The 26,191-nt window shown below is 33.0% G+C and overlaps 1 protein-coding gene and 1 long non-coding RNA gene across 6 annotated transcripts in view; one reads left to right on the forward strand and one right to left on the reverse strand.

Moving 5' to 3' along the window:
• Positions 1-11,167, forward strand: part of LOC107446889 (major facilitator superfamily domain-containing protein 6) — a 31,201-nt gene extending 20,034 nt beyond the window's left edge. For all 5 annotated transcript variants that reach the window (XM_087157349.1, XM_087157351.1, XM_087157348.1 and 2 more), the window contains exons 4-6: positions 46-1,422; positions 2,435-2,599; positions 10,949-11,167. In XM_087157349.1, coding sequence (XP_087013475.1) covers positions 46-1,422; positions 2,435-2,599; positions 10,949-11,016 — 1,610 coding nt within the window. In that variant the 3' untranslated portion in view covers positions 11,017-11,167. The remainder of the gene's footprint in view (positions 1-45; positions 1,423-2,434; positions 2,600-10,948) is intronic.
• Positions 1-26,191, reverse strand: part of LOC139424999 (uncharacterized) — a 54,584-nt gene that overhangs the window by 10,328 nt on the left and 18,065 nt on the right. Inside the window, exon 2 of the long non-coding RNA XR_011636150.2 lies at positions 16,723-16,853. This is a non-coding gene — a long non-coding RNA (uncharacterized LOC139424999). The remainder of the gene's footprint in view (positions 1-16,722; positions 16,854-26,191) is intronic.

Raw genomic sequence — 26,191 nt, forward strand, 5'->3', positions numbered from 1 at the left:
ACATATTAGATAATTTTATTTACAATTCATTGATTTTATTTACAGCTGGAGCTTTTCTAGGACCATTTATAACAGTCTACTTCAAACAACAAGGAATTTCGTTGGGAGAAATATCCATAGTATTCATAATATCACCAGTTGCCCAATTTCTTGGAACTCTCCTATCTGGAGTCGTTGCGGACAAAATAGGAAGATCCAAACCAGTATTGGTTTTCAACCTCATCCTCACGATGCTTATCCTCATAAGCATTCTCCTCATTCCCAAAATGGACGTGGTGAACTGCGATTCCCAGCCCATCAACCTCAAATGCCACCCTAAGCAATTCGACAGGCTCATCACCAAGACGAGCTGCGACGTTGTGGAAGACATCATCGAAGTGAATTCCTGCAATGTGCAATGCCCTGAAAACGTCACCGAACACTGCAACGGGCAGAACTTGATCTGCGACATTTTTGCCGGAAAAGAAGAGCGGCGAAATTTTTCCCTGTCCATCCACGTCAACGGATCTTCCCAAGTTAAGGATCGTTGCTATTACAATGTCAGTTACATGTCCCGTGAGAATGAGACGTACTCCTGGTGCGATGTCCCACACAAAATGTATTGCCGAGTGTCCTGTTACGTGAACTCTGGTGTCAAGTGCTCTGAAGAAGTGAGCGATAGAGATTTGTTAATGATGGTCAGCATGGTGCTCTACATCTTACTCATGGTCGTTTATTCGAATTGTTATCGCTTCATGGATGTGACATCTATGTCTTTAGTAAAAGAACACAATTCTGACTTTGGTAGAGAACGATTTTTTTCCATAGCAGGTGTCCTAATCATCACCCCGATTGCGGGCTATATTGTAAAAGTTACGACACCCAAAGGTGGAGAGAGGAACTACAATTCGGCGTTTTACTTCTACTTTGCAATCCTCCTACTTATCCTGCTCATCGTTACGAAACTGGATGTTCGAATCAACACTCCAGGAAAGAAATTGGGGAAGAAAACATTAACTTTATTGAAAAACCCAGACGTTGTTTCGTTCGCTCTTGTCGTTTTTACTCTCGGGACAGCCTGGAGTTACACAAAAAACTTTCTCTTCTGGTACTTGGAGGAAATGAAAGCCTCCAGTATTTTAATGGGCCTCATCCCAGCTGTCAGTGCTTTATATGGGCTTCCTTTTCTTTTAACTTCCAGTTGGTGGGTTAGAAAGATAGGCGCTACTCAGATATTCATATTGGGTCTGGTAGGGTATGTAATTAACTCTATTGGCTATTCGATACTGTATGATCCCTGGCTTTCTCTTATATTGGAATCCACTAATGTGTTGACATATCATTTGCTGTGGGTTGCTGTTGTCTTACACAGTCATGAGATAGCTCCTGAAGGAATGACAGCGACTGTAATTTCTATTGCTGGTTCTATTCATTATCATTTGGGTAAAGTAACTCCAAGTGTACTACTATGCGATAAAAAGTTAATTACTTGGTTTATTTCTTAGAGACGTAGAGAATAAAATGAGGATTATTTTACAGAAAATAGTATAATATTGCAAACATTAATTTTTCTATAACTTACGTTTAAAACATACCAACTTCAAATAAGTTAAACGGGATGGAATTTACTTTGAACTTTTAGTAAACAATAGAATCTGACCGATTTCGAATACGATTTCTAATATCAATTTTGAATAATATATAATTAGAAGTAAAAATGAATAGTTAGAATAGTTTTGAATAATTGGAAGTAAAAAATATTCGAAATATTGAATCACTTTGTCACATTAAAATAGGTACATTCCGTAAATTTCCATGGCAGAGTTATATATGCTTATTCTAATTCTACTCAAACGAATAGAAAAAAAAATAAATAAATAAAAATGTATAAATATATAAGTAGTGAAATTTTGTTGAAAAAATTTGCTGATATTTTATTTACTCTTACAAGTTAGTAATTTTATTTATTTTGAAAAAATACAATGAGAACTAAATGCATAAATATAGGAAAATCTTTTCATAAAAATAAAAGCAGAAACTTAATAAAATTATCTCCTTAAATTTTCGAAAACTGAGATTCTACTCAATGCAGAAATTGTTTTGAATTAAAACAATGAGTTTTGTAGTTAAACGCAAACTCTTCCTTGTAAAAGAAGAAAGGTTTCCTATAATTTTTGATATCTATGATTCCGTGTCTATTAAAAGACATTTTTCTTAAACAAATCTAAGAATATTAAAAGAAGCGTTTACAAGACAGCTTAATGCTTTTTCACACAATAAACGAACCAAGAAAACTTTAAAATATCTTGCGCATATCATAACATTCGTGCTAAGAGGGTAATATACTCTTGCTAATATTAAGGATATAAATATTCTTGTTTTATCAAGTTCTCATTTACCACCCAAATTTTATTTACTACTTATCTTTTACTTTTTCTTTCAATATCGTTTTTAGGAAAGACCACTGGCGGTTTAATTGGCGGTTTTATCATGGATACTTTCAATGGAAGAGTAGCATTTCGAGTGGTTGCAATCATCTGTACCTGTTGCGCTGTTATCTATTCAATTTATCTCATCATCAGGAGAAAGTGTTTCAGCGTCAAATACCCTGAGCCAAAAGGTATCTTGCTGCATTTGAGTGATATTTTTATTAAAATTACTGAAAACTAGGAAAAATTCTGGATTTAAAATATGTTAAAAGATATGCTCTAAAATACACTGGTGGACAAAATTAAGAGATGGAAGACATTTTCCCAAATATCTCAAAAAATACTGAATATAAATAAATGAAATTTGGTATGGATATAGCTTATTCCATGATAATAAAGTATGCAAAACAAAAATGAAAGCGTCATGCACTGGCAAGACCTATTGCCAATAAATCCAATGTAGTCTGAACTTAAGGATGAAAGATGACAATAAAAGTGAGACTTGTACAGTGTGTGTTTCCTGTAGTATGGCGTATGGTCACCCCTGACAGACAGACAGCATACACAACGAGTATGCATGCTATTAATAAGGGAGTTAAGGAGGACTTGTGGAAGACCCTCCCATTCTTCCACCAGAGCAATTTTTAACTCCAGAATGGTTCTGGGGGAGGCTGGCGTATCGCAATAGCTCTCCCAAGAGCATCCCAAGCATGTTCAATGGGATTCAGGTCAGGGGATTTGACTGGCCAATCCATTCGTTGAATATCCTCGCTTTCCAGATACTCATCAACCATGAGAGCCCTATGTGGTCGCGCATTGTCGTTCATAAAAATGAATTCAGGGCCAACAGTGCCCTTGAAAAGACGCACGTAGGGCTTTAGGACCTCCTGCCTGTACCCCTGGGCACTCACGGAAAAATTGTCAAGCACGTGGAGCGGTGTGCAGGAATCTTGTAAGTGCGAATGAATGTGCTAAAATGCTTTCCATCTCTTAATTTTGTCCACCAGTATATGTAAAATATGTTTAATTTAACTTCTTTTATAATTTCTTATAATAATTAATTAATGTTAAATTTGATTTCTATATTTAAAAGGTGAAACAAGTCAAACTAGACGTCAGACATGGCCAAATACCAATATTTTTTAAACCCAAACATAAAAAATTTTAAGTGCATCGTTTTTAAATAAGTAAAATACATGAAGAAATGATTTTTGACCCTGATGATTCGCATACCCTGATTAAAAATTTAAATTTTAACGGTTAGCTTTAATTAAGCAAACTTTTGAAATAAATTTTTTTTTAAATTTATTTTTAATCAATTTTTAATGATATTGCTAACTTTATCATTATTAATTGTTTTATTCTTGCACGAATTTTCAATAAAATTGAAGCATTAAATTAACTTTGAGCTTCTTGATGCTGTACATTAACTTTTATACAGTTTAGAAGAATCATTTTAAATTCGAAGGCAGTCGTAACCGAAAACATTTTGTCTCCAACATAATGTTTAAAATTTATTTTCTCTGAATGTAATGTCCCATGTGTTAAAATTTGAACAAAAAATGCAAAATTGAAAATGAATATTTGCAGAAGTATAAAAGATAAAGTAACTAAATTAAGTATGCAATATTTTATTCCTTCATTTATTTTGTTTAAAGCTAATTACTAATTAATTGAGTTTAATTATCTAATTGATCAAAACTTACCCAGCATTTGTGATATTTATTGATCATTATTTGCTCCCGTTCAAATTAAAATATAAAATGGGTTAGTTTACTATTCTATTAACAAAGTATTTAATAATTAGTAATGTTTTATTCGTTATATCAGGTAAGCACACGAATCAACCTGAATAGATGGCATGTGGTGGCTACATCACCCAAATTAGTATTACTAATGTTATCTGAAACTACGTATTTAGTTTATTTATAATTGGATACCTGAAAGTGACGCCATCGTAGGTAAATCCTGGCATTCATAGATTCAGTGTTCGGTTCAGCCATGACAACCAGGTTCGATACGCACATGGGGTGTTGCGGCAAACACTAACTCCAATTAGTTTGCGCCACCAAAAGTATTCAAAATATGTAGGTTACTCTGAGTATGGCAAGAGAAAAAAGAGAGAACTGGAAATATCGTTGAATTGACTTTTTTAAAATATCTTTGGAACGCTGTGTTTTGTTTTGTTTTTTGTTGTTTTTTATTTAAAATAAATGTTTTGTTTTGCCTGTTTTTAAACGTTATCAATCAATAGACAAGATGCCTCTCACAAACACAGTCAATCCGGTTAGGAACGACATTTCTGGCGCCCCCGGGTGGGCGGCCTTGTCTTAAGGATTGGTAAGAAAGGTAGGCGAAGATTTATTAATTTCCATTTTGAAGATTAAATATTTGACAATTTGAATACTTTTGAAGATTTGAAATATATATATATATATTTTATTTGAATATTTGATACCATAACGGTAATTTATATGTGCTTAGAATTGATAGTTTTAGAAGCTAAGAATTTGATATTAAGATAGTAAAAATGGAAATAATAAAAAGAAATAAAACCGCTCAAAGAGCTTCATTTACTAAGGCCTACAAGAAACTAGAAAATTTATTAATTGGCGATAGTGTGACGTATGACGAAATTGAAACGGATCTTTGTTTATTTAAACAAAAGGTAGACATTTTGGAAATAACTCATAATAGTTATTTAGATAGTTTGCAAGATGAAAAAGAATTCGAAACTGAATATAATTCCGTTGAAGAATACAGAGAAAAAGCTTTGAGAATTCAATTAAAAGCTAAACGTTCCTTAGATAATTTGAAAAAGAACTCGTGTGAAAACGAAATTGTTACTTCCGAAAATAACGGCGAATTACCGAACACTAAATCTCCGAAAGCTTTATGTCAACGGCTCCCCGAAGTTGAATTATATAAATTCGGCGGAGACTTGAAAGATTGGTTAACGTTTTGGAACCAATTTAAAAATATTCATGAAAATGTTAATTTAACGAAAGCTGATAAATTTCATTATTTAATTCAGTCAACGAAGCTGAAATCGGAAGCTAGGGAAATTGTGGAATCTTTTCCTGTAACAGATGAAAATTATCCTTTAGCTGTTGAAAGTTTAACCGAAAGGTATGGCCGAAAAGATCTATTGATAGATTTTTATGTTAGAGAACTCCTGAAACTCGTATTAAATAATGCGAATAAGAATAAGAATGATTCCTTAAGTTGTTTATACAATAAACTGTCAACTCAATTGAGAGCATTAAACTCACTAGGAGTTACATCTGAGATGTGTGGTGTAATTTTGTATCCCCTTGTTGAAAGTTCATTACCATTAAATGTGTTACGCTCATTTGAACGCCAAAGAAAATATTTAGAAAGCGAACAAAAACTATCCAGTCTTGATGCGATAATTTATTTTTTGAAAAACGAAGTACAAGCGGAAGAAAAAATAAAATTGAGTAGAACTGAAAAATTTCATCCCCCCTTCGAACGAAGGAACTTGACACCACCGGCGAATCTGAATTTGAGAGATCGGAAATCGTCTGCGGCTGAATTAATTAGTCATAATTCAAACGATGATATCCTTTGTTTATTTTGTTTTAAAAACCACGAGACTCGTTTTTGCAAGAAAGCGTTTTATATGCCTTTAGAAGAAAAACAGTCTGTTATTAGAAGGAAGGGTTTATGTAAAATTTGTTTATTGAAGGGGCACCTGGCTTTTTCTTGTAAATCAAACATTAAATGTTCTATTTGCACAAGAAAACATTTAAAATTTATGTGTCCTGACTTAGAATGTAATCGATCGGATGAAAGAAAACAAGATAATAATGAAAGCGAAGAAAAAGAGACGGGCACCTTACATTCGCGCGTGCATGCAACTAAAGAAGTATTTTTACAGACTCTTGTAGTAATTATTAAGGGAAATAAAGCGCAGCGTAAGGCTAGAATTATTTTAGATACGGGTTCTCAAAAGTCTTATATTTTGAAATCTACTGCGGAAGAGTTAGGTTTTGATTTTCAAAGGGAAGAAGAATTTTCGACCTCATTATTTGGGGGTAAGAAAACAGAAATTCAACGGCACAAATGTTATAAAATATATCTCGATAGCCTTGATGGTAAATATAGTTGTAATTTAGATGCATTGGATCAGGAAATAATTTGTAATAATGTTTCTAGCATTAGACAAGGGCCGTGGATTCAAGAATTGAGACAAAAAAGGATATTTATAACTGATTGTGGGAATTCAGGACCTATTGAAGTTCTTTTAGGGGCTGATGTTGTTGGTAAACTATTTACGGGTAAACAAGAACAATTAAAATCTGGATTAGTCGCCATCGACACTAAATTAGGATGGACATTAATAGGGAAGGTTCCTCAGTTTGAAAACCATGATAATTTAAATATGACGGTTGTAAATATGCTTTCTCAAGAATTACCTGTTTCATTTTTATGGGATTTAGAATTACTTGGTATTAGAGACCCTGTGGAACAAAACACTAGAGAAGATACACAGAGGGCAGTTATGATTCATTTTCGAGACACAGTTTATCAAAATTCAGATGGAAGATACGAAGTAAGCTTACCATGGAAAAAGGATCATGCTTTATTACCGAATAATTATGGGTTGTCTCTTAAAAGATTAAAATCTACTAACAAGAAATTAGAAAAAACGGGATATGAAAAGAAATACCAGCAAGTTTTTGATGAATGGATAGAAGAAGAAGTGATTGAGAAAGTTCCACAAGAAGAATTGTCAATTAAAGGTACACATTACCTCCCACATCGCCCAATTATTAAGGAAAAGTCAACGACAACTTCCTTGAAAATCAGACCCGTCTTTGACGCTTCAGCCAAGAATCCGAACTTCCCATCACTAAATGATTGTTTAGAGACTGGAATAAATTTTATTGAGACAATACCATCCATTTTGGCTCGATTTCGATTGTATGAAATTGGTGTTATTTCTGACATTAGAAGAGCATTTCTGCAAATCTCTCTAAATGAAAGAGATAGGAATTATTTACGATTTCTTTTGATTGATGAACAAAATGAACTGAAGACTTATAGACATCGCCGAGTTGTTTTCGGTCTAACCAGTAGTCCTTTCTTATTGATGGCTGTCATTCATCATCATCTGTCCAAACAGACATTCAAGATACAATATTCTGAAGAACAGTTGGAAAAACTCCGCAACAGTTTTTATGTAGACAATTGCGTAACGAGTGTACAAGATTTAACTGAATTAGAAACTTTTATAAAGTCAGCTACAGAAATTATGAAAGAAGGTCAATTTGACCTAAGAAGTTGGGAAAGCAACCAATTATTAGATTGCCCGTCTGCAGCTACTGAAGAGCGAGTCTTAGGCTACGTATGGGATAAAAACTTAGACTCGTTAAAAATTGATTCTGACTCACTGAAGCTGGAAGAATTCGAAAAATTAACTAAGAGAAAAATTTTGTCCCTGATAAGCCGAATCTTTGATCCGATTGGATTTCTTGCTCCAGCTTTAATAAGACCTAAGCTTTTACTTCAAGCAACCTGGAAGACTAAAGATCATTGGGATTCGGAAGTTAATGAAGAAATAAAGAAAAAATTCAATTCATGGTTCAAAGACTTACATTACTTAAATGATATTAAGATCCCAAGATGGTTGGGAGTTACTGCCTTATCTAAACTCAGCTTCCATACATTTGTTGATGCAAGCAAAACAGCTTATTCAGCTTGTATATTCCTAAGAAGTGAATCCCCTGATGGCTCTGTAAATGTCCAGCTACTCCAAGCTAAGTCAAGAATAACTCCACTGAAAAAAATAACGATCCCTCGTCTTGAATTGATGGGAGCAACTATTGGAGCTAGACTGTTCAATTCTATGGACTCTGCTTTAAAACTCGAAAAAGGAAACATTGACACCTACTTTTGGACAGATTCGTCGACTGTGTTAACTTGGATTAAGAGGAAAGAACAGTGGTCAGTGTTCGTGAACAATCGAATATCTGAAATAAATAGACTGACATCACCTGAGAATTGGTATCATGTACCAGGAAGCCAGAACCCGGCCGATCTTCTCTCGAGAGGATGTGGAGCTAAACAACTTCTGAAGTCCAAGTGGTGGCTAGGGCTTGCCTGGCTGAAGAATTCTAAGGATGATTGGCCGATGACAGTAGCTAATGTTAATGAAGAGGAAGTTGAAAAGGAAAAACGAAAGACTGTTGTTTCGGCCATCAATGTAGACTCGGAATCCATTGCAACTACTTTAGCATCCAGAATTTCGAAGTTTTCTAAGATAATCAGAGTTGTAGCATGGTTGTTACGCTTCCAACCAAAAGCTAAAGATTTAAGAAATAATGTTGATTTAACGCAAGAAGAAATAAGAAATGCACAAAAGACTCTTCTGCGGTCAGTACAAAAAGAGTGCTTCAATGACGAAGAAGGTAAAAAATCTTTGAAAAACTTTCAAGTGTTTTCAGATCATGAGGAGATACTTCGATTAAAGTCTAGACTTTTGAATGAAGATGAAACCCCTGAATTCATTGCGCCTTTGATTCTTCCGTCAAAGCATCTTGTTGTCACCCGACTTATTGAACAAGAACACCTGTTGAATAAACATGCAGGAACGTCCATTCTTCTAACAATCCTGAGAGAGAGATTTTGGATTATAAAAGGTAGAAGAACTGTTCGCTCCGTTATTGGAGGATGTGTCACCTGCAAGAGACAAAAGGTTAAAAATCTTGAAGTACCATTTCCACCTCTGCCTCCTGATCGAACTAGATTATCGGCTGTATTCGAAGTGTCCGGTGTCGATCTGGCCGGACCTTTGATGACCAAGACTAATGAGAAGGTTTGGATCGTCCTTTTCTCCTGTGCTGTATATAGAACTGTTCACTTAGAGCTGATACCTTCTCTTAGCACAAACGCTTTTGTTCAAGCATTACGGCGTTTTATTGCTAGAAGAGGTAGAGTAGCTACACTATACTCAGACAATGGTACCAATTTCACTGGCCTCAACGCCTCCTTAAAGCGCCTTGATTGGAACAAAATCATGAAAGAATTTGAAGTTTCCCAAATCCAATGGAAATTCAATCCACCATCCGCCCCATGGTGGGGAGGATTCTGGGAAAGATTAATCGGAATTCTCAAAGACCTCTTAAGAAAAAACTTGGGACGGTCATCTCTGACTCATGAAGAACTCTCAACTCTTGTTTGTGAATGTGAGTCGATCATGAACAATAGACCTTTGACTTATGTGTCTGAAGAACCAGATTTGAGAGCTTTAACACCATCTTCATTCCTTCAAGACCTCCCTACTAACGACGTAGCCGACTTAGACAAAATTGACAAAACTAATTTAGACAAGAGATACAGATATGTTCAAAGATTGAGAGAAAGACTAAAAGAAAGATTCAGGATCGAATATTTAGGTTTCTTGCGTTCATCTGTTTCCAAGAGACTTGACCAAATAAATATTGGAGACATCGTCCTGATTGGCAGAGAAGACAGAAAACGGATTTTCTGGCCGTTAGGAAAAGTTATTGAGCTGTTCCCTGGAAGAGATGGACGAGTAAGACTAGTCAAATTGAAAACGGACAAAGGGACTTTACTAAGACCTATTCAAAGACTATATCCCTTAGAGGTAACTGAAGATGCCAGTGAACATTAAATAACTATGAACATTTTTGGACGTTAAATACAGATTTGTATCTTTTAAAATTCCTTAAATTTTATAACATAACAATTGTATGTCTGCCATAATTTTAGTACTTTTTTTTGTAATTTATTGTGTTGAGTTTTCTCCTATATAAAACTCAAGTGGGGAGAATGTTGCGGCAAACACTAACTCCAATTAGTTTGCGCCACCAAAAGTATTCAAAATATGTAGGTTACTCTGAGTATGGCAAGAGAAAAAAGAGAGAACTGGAAATATCGTTGAATTGACTTTTTTAAAATATCTTTGGAACGCTGTGTTTTGTTTTGTTTTTTGTTGTTTTTTATTTAAAATAAATGTTTTGTTTTGCCTGTTTTTAAACGTTATCAATCAATAGACAAGATGCCTCTCACAAACACAGTCAATCCGGTTAGGAACGACATGGGGTGTCACGGTATCCAATTAAACCCGATTTAAGTCACATGGTTAGGCATAATCACTTCACTTTTTTTCGAGTTGCAATATGGTGCCCCTGAAAGAGTGGCCAACAAATCTTTCTTACTAATACCTGAAAGACCAGTGTCAATCGAGTGGGCATTGGGCAAAAAAAGTTTTGTATATACTTGCCTATGTTGAACACTGCAGATTTGCTTATTATTATTTTTTTTATCCCGTATGAATAAACGGTACTATGCTATTTTAATACATGATGTATAGTCAGAATTTTACATTTTTATATAACTGAAAATTTTATTCCTTTCATATCAAAGAAGATTTATTATTTTTCCAAAAATACTGTACCAAAAATACAAAAAATAATTTTTGAATGATATAAAAACTTTATGTACCAAATTCTCCATAATTTGATAGTTGTTTATTCATTATATTTTTCTAGATACCACTGAAGATGATGCAAAACCAAATGGTGAAATTCAAACGTTGGAGATAATCGATAAATTTTAAGTCAAAATATTAAATGAAAAAAGACTTCATAATGATCCACTCATTTATCTAAATTAGGTTATGAAGGCTGCTTTTACGAAAGAAGTTTCTTGAAAACAATTTGTGATCACTTACTGTAAAATAGTTCATTAAAATATTTTTAAAAAAATTTGAAAAGCATTGATCTTATTTATGCACCGCAACGTCTTTAAAAAATTTATAATCATTTCAAAAATGAGAGAATTATAGATATTTATAGCTTAAAACGGAAGATAAACTGACGGTTGGCATCAAGAGTTGCCTAAATCGTACCACCTTTGATTTCTGAAGAAGCATTGGATAATGAGCGTTCTAGACAAGTGGAGATCTAGTCATAAGATTCCAATCGCTGTTTACTTGAACTAAGATTTTATTTAAGTTAATCAGTTTGATAACGTAATGTAAATTTTGAACTTCCAATGTAAGAATAAACAGTAAATTATCTATCTATATTATATAAAACGCTAATACGTACGTATGTATGTATGTATGTATCAATAAAACCGATGATATTTCTTTTTTCGCGCTGGCAACAGTTTTCATTTTTAATTGATTGGATTCGGCGCGCAAGAGCACGTAGTGAGCAACCAGATAACAATAACCAGAGTGAGCATTATCAGGTTGTTCAATTCAGATTCATGCACTAAAAACATGACAATATGTAATTTAAACTCAATTAGGAATTAATTAATTAATTGAAGTGAAAATGCTTTAAAAGGCCGCTGTTGAATTGATATTTTTCTACTGGGAGCTACCTAAACGTCTAAAAAACGTTTAAGTGTTTGTATTTAATGCATTGAATTTTTTTATATTTCGCGTTTATTTATGCATTGAATTTTCACGCTTTAAAATGCAGAATATTAGTGAAGCAATATTTGATAATTTATTTTGCTTATATGTTTCTTATTTAGCTAATGTTTTGATTTTTTCACCATGTACAATCTAAATAGCTAATATACTTTTTTAAAAGCCAATAAGAACATTGGTAGAATTCATCTACATGACTACAATACTATGTCTTTGATGATAAAATACTATGTCTTTGATGATAATATATTATGTCTTTGTGCTAGAATATTGTGTTCATTGGCGAGCGAGAGCAGCGAGCCATGGTTCACGGCGTGAACCACATAGGATTGCGTAGCAATTCTCGGGGGTTGGCGAGCGTTAGCGAGCAGGGGGCGGAGCCTCCTAGTATTATATAAAACGCTAATGCGTATGTATCAATAAAACCGATGATATTTCTTTTCTCGCGTTGACAACAGTTTTCATTTCTAATTGATAGGATTCGGCGCGCAAGAGCACGTAGTGAGCATCATATGGCTAATCTATATTATATAAAACGCTAATACGTTTTAATTGATAGGCTTCGGCGCGCAAGAGCACGTAGTGAGCATCATATGTCTAATCGGGAGAATTCTCACCGAATTATCAAAAAAATTCTCACAAAATTATCTTCATCGAAGCCGATGCCTTACATCCGGCGTTCAGTACTATTTCATATTGTTTTACAACACATGGTTTTAGCCCTCTGGTGGGAAAGACTTTAAAACAAAACTTACAACAGTTACTTTTCTCAACAACTGAAATTTAGAATAGTGTGATTAAGAAAAATATGCTAACTGTTTTCAATTTTAAATTAATATTGAAATGCACAGGTTTAGAATTTTCTACAGTGAAAAGTTTTCGGAACTTCAGTGTTCAAAAATGTATACAAAAGCTAGACGTTAAGAACGTATCCAATAAGCGAGCAAAGCGAGCATCGAAATGAACTGCGAAAGCAGTTTCGGGATTGGCGAGAGCCAGCGAGCAGGGGGCGAAGCCTCCTAGTATTATATAAATTTAATACATCATATAGTTGTTAACTTACTCTAATGTTTGAATTGTTAGCAAATTATGGTTTGCAACCAACTGGACTTTTCCAGTTTCGAAAATTCCAAAGATCTAGCAGAGTAGATTTCGAGCTTACAAGACACGATCGGAAATAAGGATATCAAATCCGACACCGTGCGTTCCTCATCGGGTAACAAACATAGCTATGTTCATCGAAAAACTAAACCAGCCTCACCAACTGGGTGGTTTTTCAATTTAAGCACTACGTCTTAACGAATAGCACTAATTCAATGTTTTGAAAAGGTGCTTGATCGAAAAACTTATCGCTTCAGAATATAAGTTTGTTTAACGTTATTCTCTTACCAACAATCAACTGTAATCTCTGAGCAAAAGTTTAAACAGTTTCGTAAATTCGTATCGCTTTCAGGTAATAGAATTCACGAGTATAATCTAAGCAAATTCTTCAAACTGAAACTAAGCTTAGAATTTTTATTCGAAACGAACGAAATCCTTTAAAGGGTACTTAATTCATTATTTTTTTTATAAACAATGGTAGTGATTTTTAAAACTGAGCGCTCGGTTTAAAAGTCTGAAATACCTTTTATTTCGTGTAGTGTTTGTGGTAGTTTAATTTTAAGATTCGGTTGAAAGTTAAATACCGAATAATGAACAGTTAAAACTATTACAAGTGTTTCTCAATGTGGAGATCTTGCAAGTACTGAGATTTACCGTAAGTTTACTTCATTGCTTATGAGGGTACTGTTCCACAACAGAAGTCTGGATTGAGAAGTCTTGAAGCGACTGAAAGAGCGTGAGACTCAGAGAAAGCAGAACGGCCGTCTACCACTTCCACTTCGTGCACCACACTCATACAGCTTTTGCATAACTTCCGATCCATACGTGCAAACTTTTTATCTGCTGTTTGATCATTGTTCCCATATGTCGTAAACTTCTGGTAAATCTCAGTTCCAACAGTAAAGCCTGACTGAACTGTTCGTTTTCGGAAATCAGATTCTATACTTCGAGACAATTCTACTTTGAAAAGGGGTGATATAACGTTACCAAGATATACACTTTCTGAATATTTAAAACGCGACAAATCAACTAAACACATCTTCTCTCATTCCTATCTATGAAAACTAAGCCGATTTCATGCATGGGCAAATACGCGGAAAGTCCAGAGATTTAAATTTATTATATTTAGTTATTTAAAAAAACTGTTGCTCACATGCCGGTACGCAAGCGTGGACTTTGTATGGATTAGTATACGATTGATCTATCAGTTTCATAAGTTTTCGCAAATTTCCGTTTTGAGTAACGCCTATGCTGGCCAGTTCATCATTCAAAAATTCCACTAATTATTCCGTATTATTTTTCAATAATCTTTTGGACACCGAAATGAACACAAACTTATATTCAAATCCTGCTATAACATTGCCTATTTAAAAATAATTTAGAAATTCGTAAGAAAAAACCCATTAAAAATAAATTTTGTTTATATAAAAAAAGGAAAAATTTGATGGAAAGAAATTTGCGTAAATTACGTTATGCATTTAATTCGGATGCGACACTTAACAAGTACAGAAACTTATTAAAATATTTTGTATGACTTATTTAATAACTTTCCGGTTAGACAAGAGATTTTAGTGACAAAACATTTAGGTTTCGCAAAATGGGCATCTTTTCAAAAGATACTTTTAAGTATATTCAATTCTAGAGACCAAAATATGGAGAATTTAAAATAACATCGCGAGATTCAATATATCCTGCACTTATACATTAGTCTGTTAAACGGTGGATTTTTTCTTCGCCGTGATATCTTATTTATTTCGCGATAATATATTATGTATCAGGAATATATATCAACATTACTTTTATTTTTACATTTAGTGTGCAATTATATTTTAATATTTTTTAATTTCCTTATTCAGTTGATATTGACTAGAAATTGTTTTTTGCTAATAATGAGTTATGGTTTAAAAGCGTGTAAAAGGGCTGCATAATTTTTCAGCTCAACAGTAAAGGGTTATTTTCTTGTTACGAAAATAAATTTTTTTTTCTTCTTCTCAAAACTGTCAACTTTAAAAGTAACTCAACATTTGAAATTTATTTATGTTTCAAATTGCTTAATTCTTTTATTTTATTTACTTATGCAATTTAACTAGGTTTAGTTTTCCATTTTCAGAATTTAAAAAAATGCCCTTTGACATTGCAAAATTTTTTAGAACAGATTTAATTTTACTGCCAAAACTTATACGCCTTCAAAAATGATTAAAGATCAATATGTAAACTAAAAAAATTTCTGGGTATGCGAATTTAAGATTACTATATACTTTACAGATTTCATACCAAGCATCTTTGAAAATAAAGAGCAGTAACTTAAAATTAAACTTAAATTAGTTAGAATATTTATCCTAGATTTGAAGATAAAAACTAAATTTTTTCTTTAAAAAAAAAAGACTGATGCGCAAGTTACATAACTGCTAATACTGTGCCATCAGTCCTGTGCAACTTTTGCGTTGCCTTATTAATTAGTTCCTTTAGCCATGTACTAAAAATAAGAGACATTTTAAATTATGAAATAAAAAAGAGATTTAATTCGACATTCGAATAACTGCATACTTCTCATTCATACTAATAGGTAACAGTGAGTTACTACAAAATTTACAGTTTTCTATTTGTTTACACCAGAAAGTGGACAAGTCATAAATGACTGATAAACAAAAGTAACCTTTTCGGAATGAAAACAGGAGACATCGCAAAGGTCATCTAGGAAGGAGTTGATCGATAACAGCTCATCTAATAGGCTTGTGCTGGAGCAAGAGCTGATAACTGGAATTTTTTTTTTTAGATGTGGTCGAATAATGTTACGCTAATTTAGAGATTAAACTATAATTTAGGTCTACAGAACGTGGGATTTTATCAAATTTATATAGATTTAGATTTCGTTTCATAATTTTAGGAAAGATCATAATCATTCATGATAACACTTTACAAGTTACAAAAGTAAAAATTTACTTCTACTTCGTTACTTTCAAAATTAAGTATTTTTATTTCTACTTCTTAACCTAATACGGGATAATCGAAAACTAAAACTACTTTAATTTCTTCTAGGTTTACACATTCATCCAGCAATTTTCCGAATTAATTTTCACGACGTTTCAAAATTGAATGTCTTGTATACTAAATATAGAAAAATGTTACTATTTTTCAATTAAATACTGCTTTACGAGAATGTGTTCTATTTGTTCTGTATAGATACTATAGGCCCAAAAAACGAGTTGCATGTTATCAACTATAAAAAGCGGATTTATTGAGCAAAAGTATACTTTTTCGAATCGTTGCCATGGTGGTAATGAATAGTAGGCATCAAATGATTGGATGGAATTAAAGCATTTGACCGGATAGTGTCCCTCTTTGTTTCTATGTAAAGTATATAAATTACTGGCTTTCGCGTATCAATGTTTGGATATCTGTAAGAAGTTAGAAAATTTTGTTATCTGCTCTCAATTTTATGATTAAAATAAAAAGTTAATGCTACGGAGTTCGCTTATATAAAAATTGCATTCATTAAGTTTTGCAGAAGGTCATGTGATATAGACTTTAGAATACAGCTTCCTTTTGAATGTAGCCTTTCGCTTTACTGCCAAACTAGTCGCTAGGTAATTTAAATATAGTTTAACGAATAGTTTTATTTTATTAGCTTGTAAGTTTGTTTTAACACAAATATTGAAAGAATTATTTAATGAATATCTGGTTGTAGTTTATTGAGAAGCCTTTAATTTAACATTAGACGTTAACCATTATAGTAATAATTTCAGTATAAATTGCTATAAATAGAATTCAGAATCTTACCGTTTTTAAAAAGATGGTACAGGGAAATTTATGTTTGGTTTCCTATCTTCAAGTAGTTTTTAATCACACAAACTTCGGGAGAAGCTGCCTGAACAGTGGCATTCCTGTCTTTCTTCGGGTTGCAGTTTAGGCTGAAAGTAAACATTTTATTGAGAATTTTATTTTCAGCATTAGCTTAAAATAAATTCACAAATGAAACCAGCAATACAATAAGATTATTTGTAGGATATATTAACAGATTTTATAACCGTCGTTGACCAGCCGACCCAATTTTTGGGTTTACGACTTCTAATGTTCAACTCCGTAGCCCTGTAATTTTGAACCCAATCCAGAAGACAAGGGAACTCCTGGATCAAGTACTGCGAGAAATTTTTCCTTCGTGAAGGACTAAACCGCATTTGCGTTACATGGAGAGGAAGACCACGAGAACCTTCCAGGGTTAGCCTGACGGCAAAGAGGTTCTAATCCGTGATTCTTCTACCACTGAGGATATTTCACGTCAACAGTGTGGTCGGTGCAAGCCGGGTGTGGATTCGTATCAACCAGCTATTAGTGGGATTCAATCCCGGTTCATCTCATTGGAAGGAGAACGCACTATACACTGAGCAATCACGGCTCATTGACAGATTTTGAAAGATTAAGTATTAACAGAGATTACCTGCCGTCTTGGAACATTAGTCTGGATAGATTTTTTACAAAGCGGTAGTAAATCTGTCTCTTCGAATGATTTATCATGGTAAGGGAATCCAATTTTGAAACTAAAAACTCATATTCATACATTTTAACATTAAATTGCTACATCCGAGGTACAGTGTAGTTTCTACATTGTTTAGTTTCTACATTATTATTGTAGTTTATACATGAATTAAGCTGCTGTCAGCGATAAAAATTTTCCTCAATGTTCTCCAAGTCGGCAACACATTACACACTAATTATAAATTAAACGAAGGAAGACTTAAATATCACAAATACAGTTTCGAAAGTATCATACAAGTATCTTACAAGATTAAGATAGTAATGAGTGAAATAGAGTCGGATCAAAAGCGGAAATATGCTATACTGAGCCAAACCAACACTAATTGATCAGAAGTGACAAGTTTAATCTGTTGCACAAAAATGGGTAAAGATCACACGAATAAGGAATCCAGCGATTTTTGCCATATTTATCTAAAAGCAAATCTGAAGTAATAAACTTATGCATTTTTAATCTAATACACAGATTTAAAAGTACGAGACTAGTGGAGATAACTTCGTTTTGATAGTGTACAAAGACTAAAATAAAATTAGAACTTCACACATTTCAATATGGCAGTAATTTAAAGGGAGATCACTTCTCGCTCTTGATCGACATCAGGAATTTGATCCAGAATTACAGATTATAAGACCATTTTATATTTAATACACTCTGCATTAAAAGCATTTGAAAATATTGCAGCTTTTTTCTCCATTCTACCTAATCCTTTCATAAGGTTTTTGCAATAGCTCAATTTCAACACAAAAGAGACATTTACATCGAATCTATTATTCCAATAAACTCTTTTCGTGAAAAGGTTGCCTATATTTATCACTTTTTCACATATTTAAATTTGAAAAAAATTGAGAAATTCAGGTGTTTCAAATATTTGATGATTGGTTATTGGTTATTGCAATATTACATTAATTTTCAAGCTTGTGAACTCAAAATAGGCTTATAAACCTTCGTCAAGTAGAAGAGGATAGATAGCACAATAGGAGAGGCACAACAAAATCATATTTGATGATAAACAGTTTGAAAGATTAAATTTTTAAAAAATACTCATAGCTAGAAGATGCCTAACTTTGTAGTACAATAGAACTTATTTAACATCACTCGTGAATAACGATTTCTCTTTTTAAAATCTTTTCACCTTTTGGTACCTTTTCCTATATCAAAACAAGAAGAAAAAAAATTACCGGTATTTAACAGAGTCTGTAATATAGTTTTCAAGAACTAGAAGAGTTTGACTCTCTTACAATAGAACTTGTAAAGCTGAGTAAACAAACTATGAATTAATATTTTTCTTGAAATTTTATCCAATTTTGAGCTTTTGTCTGCTATTGGAAGTTAGTCAAAATTTAAAATTGCTTAGTTGAAGAAATAATCTTGCGTAGTTAATGCTACACGTTTTGTCTTCCAATTTACTACAGCCGTTAGGAAAATATGTTCTACATTCAATTTTTAACGTCAGAGGCTCCGCCAATTAAAAAGTGAAAGAATCTCAAGAATAGACTATCAGTGTGGGCGAACTTTATCTCACATTGTCAAAAATTAAACTTTAAAAATTCTCTACCATATAGAGATTCATAATTTGATGCCTGCAACCAAGGTAAATAGATAATCACTGCGACAGTAATTTTACTAAGAGTCTCACTCAAAGTGTGTAACTACGATAAACAACTAGAGTGTCCCGAGTTAGACAGGGTTGGACTATGTGCTTTGCTATGTCTATTAAACATTTGTAGTCTTAAATTTATTCAAAATTGCCATACATGTTGAAATTAATACTTTTTTGGACAAATATACTATAAGATGAAAGTGTTTTTAAAGTAGGGAGATTGAATGTAGGGCTTAGTGGCACAAGGTCCAAATGCTGTGCCAAGCAATACGGTAAAATAATTCAAAAGCTTAAGTGCATACAAGATTTACTTGTATATTATAACTGATAAAGCAGTACTAGTAAGAGAATTAAAGTTGGGAGAATTATTGCCCTTAAACACAATTTGCAAGACATTTTGAATACCTCAAAGCCTATCAACTTTTGTGAACAGTTAGTAGTGTAACTAAACAATGGAATCAGTACGGTTCTTTATTGAGGTAGCTATGAGCAAATATAAGACAAAAATGATTTTAAAAAAATGTTTGAGATTACAGCCAGGATCGGAATCTTAGGTCGGAGATTTAAGAGTAGGGGAGAGTGGGGACAATTGTAACATTTTTTACTTAACTATTTTTAACTAACAAAAAATCCAATATATTATTAGTATTTATTGACAGACGTGTAAAGTAGACTATCCTCTACTAGAAGAAAAATAAATACCTGATTTTAAATATTATTATATTAGTTATTAACAATTTTTGACAGTCGTGCACTTGTTACAATTGTCCCCACTTACGGGGTCAATTGTAACAGTTCATAAATTCAACTAAAACATAGTTAATTATACATATTATCATAGTTGTGATATATTTTTTTAATGATCAAAATAGTAGTGATATTTTAGGAGTAAAAATAATAATGAGCAAATGAACAGAGACCTAAAGGGTTAAACTTTTAACTTTAAGGGGTTAAAAATTTTAATTTATGATGTGAAAAGTGACAAATAAAATAATGCTCATGCAACATAATATAAATGCTATAGGAAACTATTGGTGGTTCTTAAAGACTTAAGTAATAGTTTGTAAGCATAAGATTATTTATTTTCAACTGTTACAATCGTCCCTTTACTTATTGTTACAATTGTCCCCAAGACGCCATTTCAGCTTCATTTGTTAAAAACAATGCTAATTAATTAGCAAAACTAATCTTTTTTTTATTGAAATGTTAATTAAGGTGTCCACTTACATATTCGGTTACTAATTTTTATTTGTTTAAACAAAATTACTTTGTTACAATATAGTATTCTAATACCAAAAAAAGCACTTGCGTGGAGTGAAAATATTTTTTGCGATGTAACTCTTTCAAAAGTACATAAAAATGGTGGCCATCAGGGGTGTACATGTAGATTTGTTAAATGCTGCTTGTGCGCCACCTAGGAACCAAATCTAGAACCCGACACTCGAAATTTTTGTTCTGTTACAATCGTACCCTGTTACAATTGACCCCACTCTCCCCTACTAATTTTTTTTTATTTGCCGTGAATTTCTCTAAGATTTCCTTATTCAAATTCTGAAAGATTTTTTAATAGATTGCTGCAAAAAAAAAACTTTTGTGAAGTGCTAAGTTCTGTATACGGAGAAAATATCAACTCTGTAGCATCTTCAACCTAAAAGTTAACACAATCCACGTGAATCCCTTATATTCAGAGTTCAGATATTTTAAACTGGGACTAGATTTTTTTTCACACAAGAGTTTATGTTGATAGAATAATATTAAATTAAAATAAGATAGTTACGGTTAATTATCTTTGAATTTAAAGTAGAACTACTGAAATAAAAGCGGATTAAATATTTGAAAAATACATATTGTTAAGTATCAGTTTTATGCAGACACGTCAGAAAAAATTACCTTATAGAATACGAAATTTTTTTTAAAAATCCTTATCAGAATCTGAGAATTCAAACTAAAAAAAAATACTGTATTATCTTTTTAAGTGAGTAACATAATTTAGCCCCTTCGGACCTGGCGTTCGGTATACCGGACATCAATTTTATTTCATAATAACTTAATAAACATCAGAATCACGTTTCTGATGTTTGGTTCATTTGATGAAGCTGCCACTGGCTTCTAAAGATGATATCTTTAAGCTGTCGGGAATGTTTGAAATAAAGGGAATAACTTGACGTTATAAAAATATTCCGACTAAAGGGAATGGGGATAAAGGTTAAATACATTAAATTTCCAAATTAAAACATTTAAATCAGATGTTGATATTGTGTACGCAGTGTTTTACTTACCTTACTTTTAAAATCTGAAAAGGAAAGAGGCCGTAGAAAAATATAATTCTGGGATTTGGCAAGATATCTTTCAAAATTTCCAGGAATTTGAGTCTTCAAATCCAAATTTTATTCGAATACAGAAAAATCACAATATGCACAATTTAAAAAAAAACTACTGTTTCTTCCAACCAACTTTAATCAACAACACTTTGCCGAATTGGCTATCTAACGTTTAATTAAGCTGAACAGACCTGGCCTCACAAACCTGAGACGGTAGAGCTCCTTACCATACTCATATGTTGTAGTTATCTTAACATCAGCCCCGCAAGGGGCTATAACTAATTCATCTGAGTGGGAATGTATGATAAATCGCCGAAGCGCAGTTAAATGGTGAAGGTTGGGGTTCAGTAACATTTACTGAGTGAAAATTAAAATAAAATAGCGAGATTTAAACAAACAAATTTAAGAGAGAAAAGAGGTTTTTGTGGCAGACTGTCTCGCCTCCTCCAGAGCTTCGCAGGTGCACAGTAGCCACATAGCCTCAGAGAAATAGGAAAAATACATGATAATAAATGCGCAAATATATATACAAGTATTTACAACTATTTACAAAATTTACGGGAGAATACCCCATCGGATAGGAAAAAGGCGGTTGCAGGGCTATATTTTATGTTGTCTTTGATGAGCTCAAAATCAAAGTTTTTTAAGTAGTTGCACGTATTACAGGAGAGTGCATCTCTGAAAAAATTTGCACATAGTTCAGCTATGTGTTCATCTATTTTGTTGATTAATTTTGTTGATTTAATCATGAGGTTATTTATATTATCAGTACCGAGAGCTTTATTATTCTGAAATTTGGTGATAATACTGGTGATCTCTTCCATAATGGCTGGATTTGAGGTTAACTGATAGTCATTTGTCAAGAAATTATTGACAGCATTAATGATAATATGATCAGAATTTGCATCAATAGGATCATCATTGAGCGAAAATTGTCTTTCCGTTGTGTCTGCGAAAATTTCGCATTTATCAGTATCGGAATAAGTCTTGCCATTTGGACCATTAAGCGACATGTTAGTGGTCTTATTCGACTTTAGAGATTGTACCATGTTCCAAGCGGTTTTGTTCTAAGTGGTAAGACTCTCAACCTTTTCATTCCAGGTATCTTTTTTTAATTCATCAATTTGCTTCTTTAAACTTTTGATAAAGTTATTCAGCTCATTTTTAATATTTGGGTCCAATGTTCTCTGATATAATTTCCTTAAATTATCCTTCATTTTAATTTGACATTTAATATAGAATGGCAATAATCGTTCCTGATTTCAGTGCTATATGAGGCAATTTTAGCTCCTTACCATTAGTATGCTCTGCCTTTTTATACCCTTCAAAAATACCGATAATGATTATTTTATACAACACAATATTTTATGAAGAAAATTATGGGGCCTCCCTGACCGAGAGGTATCACCCGCCAAACGCAGTGTGAAGCGTGGTGGTGGGGAGGTTTGAATCCCGCCGTAACTCTGGATGTATTCTTTATGATGCCCTTCTCTAAACTGTTCTATATGTCCTTCTACTTGACAAAGGTTTATAAGCCTAAATTGAGCAAATAAGCCTGCAAATGTATGTAATTTCAATAAAGCAATACGGAAGAATATTGTGGCCACTTTGGCCGAGTGGTTTCACAATTCCGCCAAATGCTCAGCATAGAGGTACCAGTTCGAACCCTGTCGTGATCCTGGAAGAGTCACTGCAGTGTCCTTCTCCGACTTCTTTTATCTGTTTTTCAACTTAACAAGGCCATATAAGCTGTACTTTGTAATGACTACATAGCCCTCCATATATAAGTGTAATAATAAATAAAGAGAAAATTTTACTCTCGGTAGCCTACAGATAATGATCTTCTTATAAGCGTTCTGAAACGTTAACGTAGTGGGACGTAATCCTGGACGCATCTTTCCTTCTCTATTTATGATCATAAAGTATGCTATCTGTTCTTCAATTTGAACTGGATTTATAAGTTTACTGCAGAGACTTGTAACTTACAAGCTAATAGCATACTAAAGATTATCCAAAAATCAAATATGTTGCCGTATCATATTGGTAGTATTAGGGTGATCGGAAGACATAAGCTAAGCTAGAGAAGATTGCAAATTTGTGCCTTGTAGTTGCTAAAAAAATTTAACTCTTGAAATAGAATCGTACACAAATGAGTTTTCTAAAATTTTGTATCAGTAGGATACTGCCACCGAGAGACTAAAATCCTGAACTCCGACTGTATTGCAGGTTTGAGCTCTTGTAGTTACTGAACAGCCTCATCAATTCCGCGTGAACAGCTTACAAACTATTTCCTAAAAGTAGGACTTACTTAATATATTGTCCCGCAGTGGACTGATCGTTAAAACACGGCTCCTAGCAGATCACCGAAGTCAAGCATCACTGTCTGCGGTCAGCGTGCGGATGGGTGACCACTTGGATCAATCTGCGTAGGGACCGAGAGTGTGAGGTATTGGTTCTCGTTAAACTGTTCTACCGTAAAGTGCTCGACTTCGCGTGCAGGTCATCGGGCTACCGAAGCGGGGGTGCCATCCCCTCTGCAGAGGATCAAAATTGTGATGGTATGTTTTCGGATCATCCTCAGGGATATATTTCAGACCGTCGCCAATAGCCTATTGTGCAGCTCTAATGCGACGTAAATGAACTACAATAACAATAGCAGGTTTAAGCTCTTGTAGTTACTGAGCAGCCTCATCAATTCCGCGTAAACAGCTTACAAGCAATTTCCTAAAAGTAGGACTTACTTAACGTTTTATATGATTGCATTGCCAGGACGAGGTGGTTGAAAAACTAAGATCCCCGCAAGTTGCAACAAGAAGGATGCAAGTTTGAGCCTTAAAGTCATTGTTGACCTTCGCTGGCTGATAAACAAAAAGAATATTAACTATCATTTGAAGTAGAACCAACCTGTATTAGTTGTGGGAAAAATAGGTTGAAGTCCCTTGTTGTGTAACCCAAGTTCAAATTCTTTTGTTTCTGAAAAATGTCAATTCTCACATGAGAGTAGTAGATGAGCTCATTGTTGTAAAACAAGTTTGCTGTAAAAATGGAACTTAAAAATTTTCCAAGATTAGGCGAAAAAGGTAAAAAGAGTAATTAACATTAGGAGTCCAAACTTCAGACCCGCCCCTGGACAATTTTCGGGGTCGCTGCAATCTGTGAAATATGGCCGCAACAGTTTTTAAACAGAAAAGTTTGGACCTTTTAAAGTTAACTTTACTTTTTCGCGTATTTCATCCTATCTTAAGAACTTTTTATGGGAATTGAAGACTTTTTATAAAAATTTTTTCATTTGATGATAGTTTCATGCTATAAATATTTTTCATTTCGACTTAAAAAAGTTCTTGAGATGTAGGGAAATACGCATAAATCAAAAATAACATTAAGAAGTCTGAACTTTGGATCTCCTGCTCAAACTATTGGAATCTTATTTCCCAGATTGCAGCTACCCCCTATATTTTGAGGGTCAGAAATCCATATTTTGATAGTCATTTAAACACAAGCAGAAACATTCTTATTCACCTTGCTATACCAGCCAACGTGTCCAAATGCACATGCACTAACATAGTGGTATGAATCATGGTTAAGAGTCATGGTTTACTTGTTTAATTACTACTGCGCTTAAAAAACTGTAAGTGGATACATTTTATAGAAAGAGGCCAGTTTCTAAATTAAATAAATTTAAGGGATTTAAAGCTAATAACTCTTTACTCGTAGTTTGCATTTCCAGAAAAAAAAATTACGTCTCTTATTAAAAAATAACCTTAAATATAAATTAGGGTTATTTTTAAGATTAGATAGCTAGTTTTAAGAAGTACACTCTGTGTGCAAATATTTATTTACATAAGTGTACATAATTTAGGATTACATGCATGTTCATTACACCTGTTTTTCACACATGCATGAAAAGACCATAATGGATGTGGGTTAAATTAAAATGATGAAATCATTCAATAAATATGCATACTTTGTGCTTCAAATTCGTTAAAAAATCTGCGAAGAGAAAAACTCTACAGTGATTTTTTGAGCAACGGAAGCAGCTCAGCTGAATTGGAAATCAATCATTATGTAATTGTTACGTCGCAAGAGTTCTAAAAAAATTTTGAAATATTTTCACTGAAATGATTGCTGTAAGATAAATAATAGTGATGACGTAATTGTTATTCTTTGGAAAACTTCTTCTTTGACAAATAAGATTAAAATGTCGTTTTTATTTTTATAAGTATTTTTTGTTATTTCTTTATTTTTTTATATTTATCTTTCAATATTTATATAACAAATCTTAATAATTAAGAAAATAGAAAATGTTGAGGGTTCAAGATTTCTAATAACTTTTAACCCTTTGACGCAGAATTGTCATTAAATATATTTTTCATACTGTTTTCATTCATTTGTTTTAATTTAGGTCAATATAAGTGAAAAATTTAACATTTAGCGTTTTAATAATTTTGTTTATGAAATACAGCATCTGACACCAGCGCTCCTTTTTACGTTAACTCCTTTTTACGTACTTTTCAAGCATGGTGCACTTTTAAAAAATAATTATTAAAATTTGCACTTTTTTGCAGTTATTTTGATCTTTATCTTGAAATTTCTTTAATTTACAAAATCAATTATTGATAACTTTTTGAGTATGGATGGAAAAAAAATTTAAAACTACTTTACTTTTTTTTTTACAAGCACAAATATAATTCCGAGAACCTAACTGATTTTTTTAATAACTATTTCCCTTTTTTTCGCAATTAAAAAATTCCTAAATATATTTTAATTTATTATTAGAGCTCCAGAAAATAATAT

This window comes from Parasteatoda tepidariorum, chromosome 2 (assembly GCF_982258835.1).
Source record: "Parasteatoda tepidariorum strain Cologne lab strain chromosome 2, Ptep-v5.0, whole genome shotgun sequence".
Classification (NCBI taxonomy): Eukaryota; Metazoa; Arthropoda; class Arachnida; order Araneae; family Theridiidae; genus Parasteatoda; species Parasteatoda tepidariorum.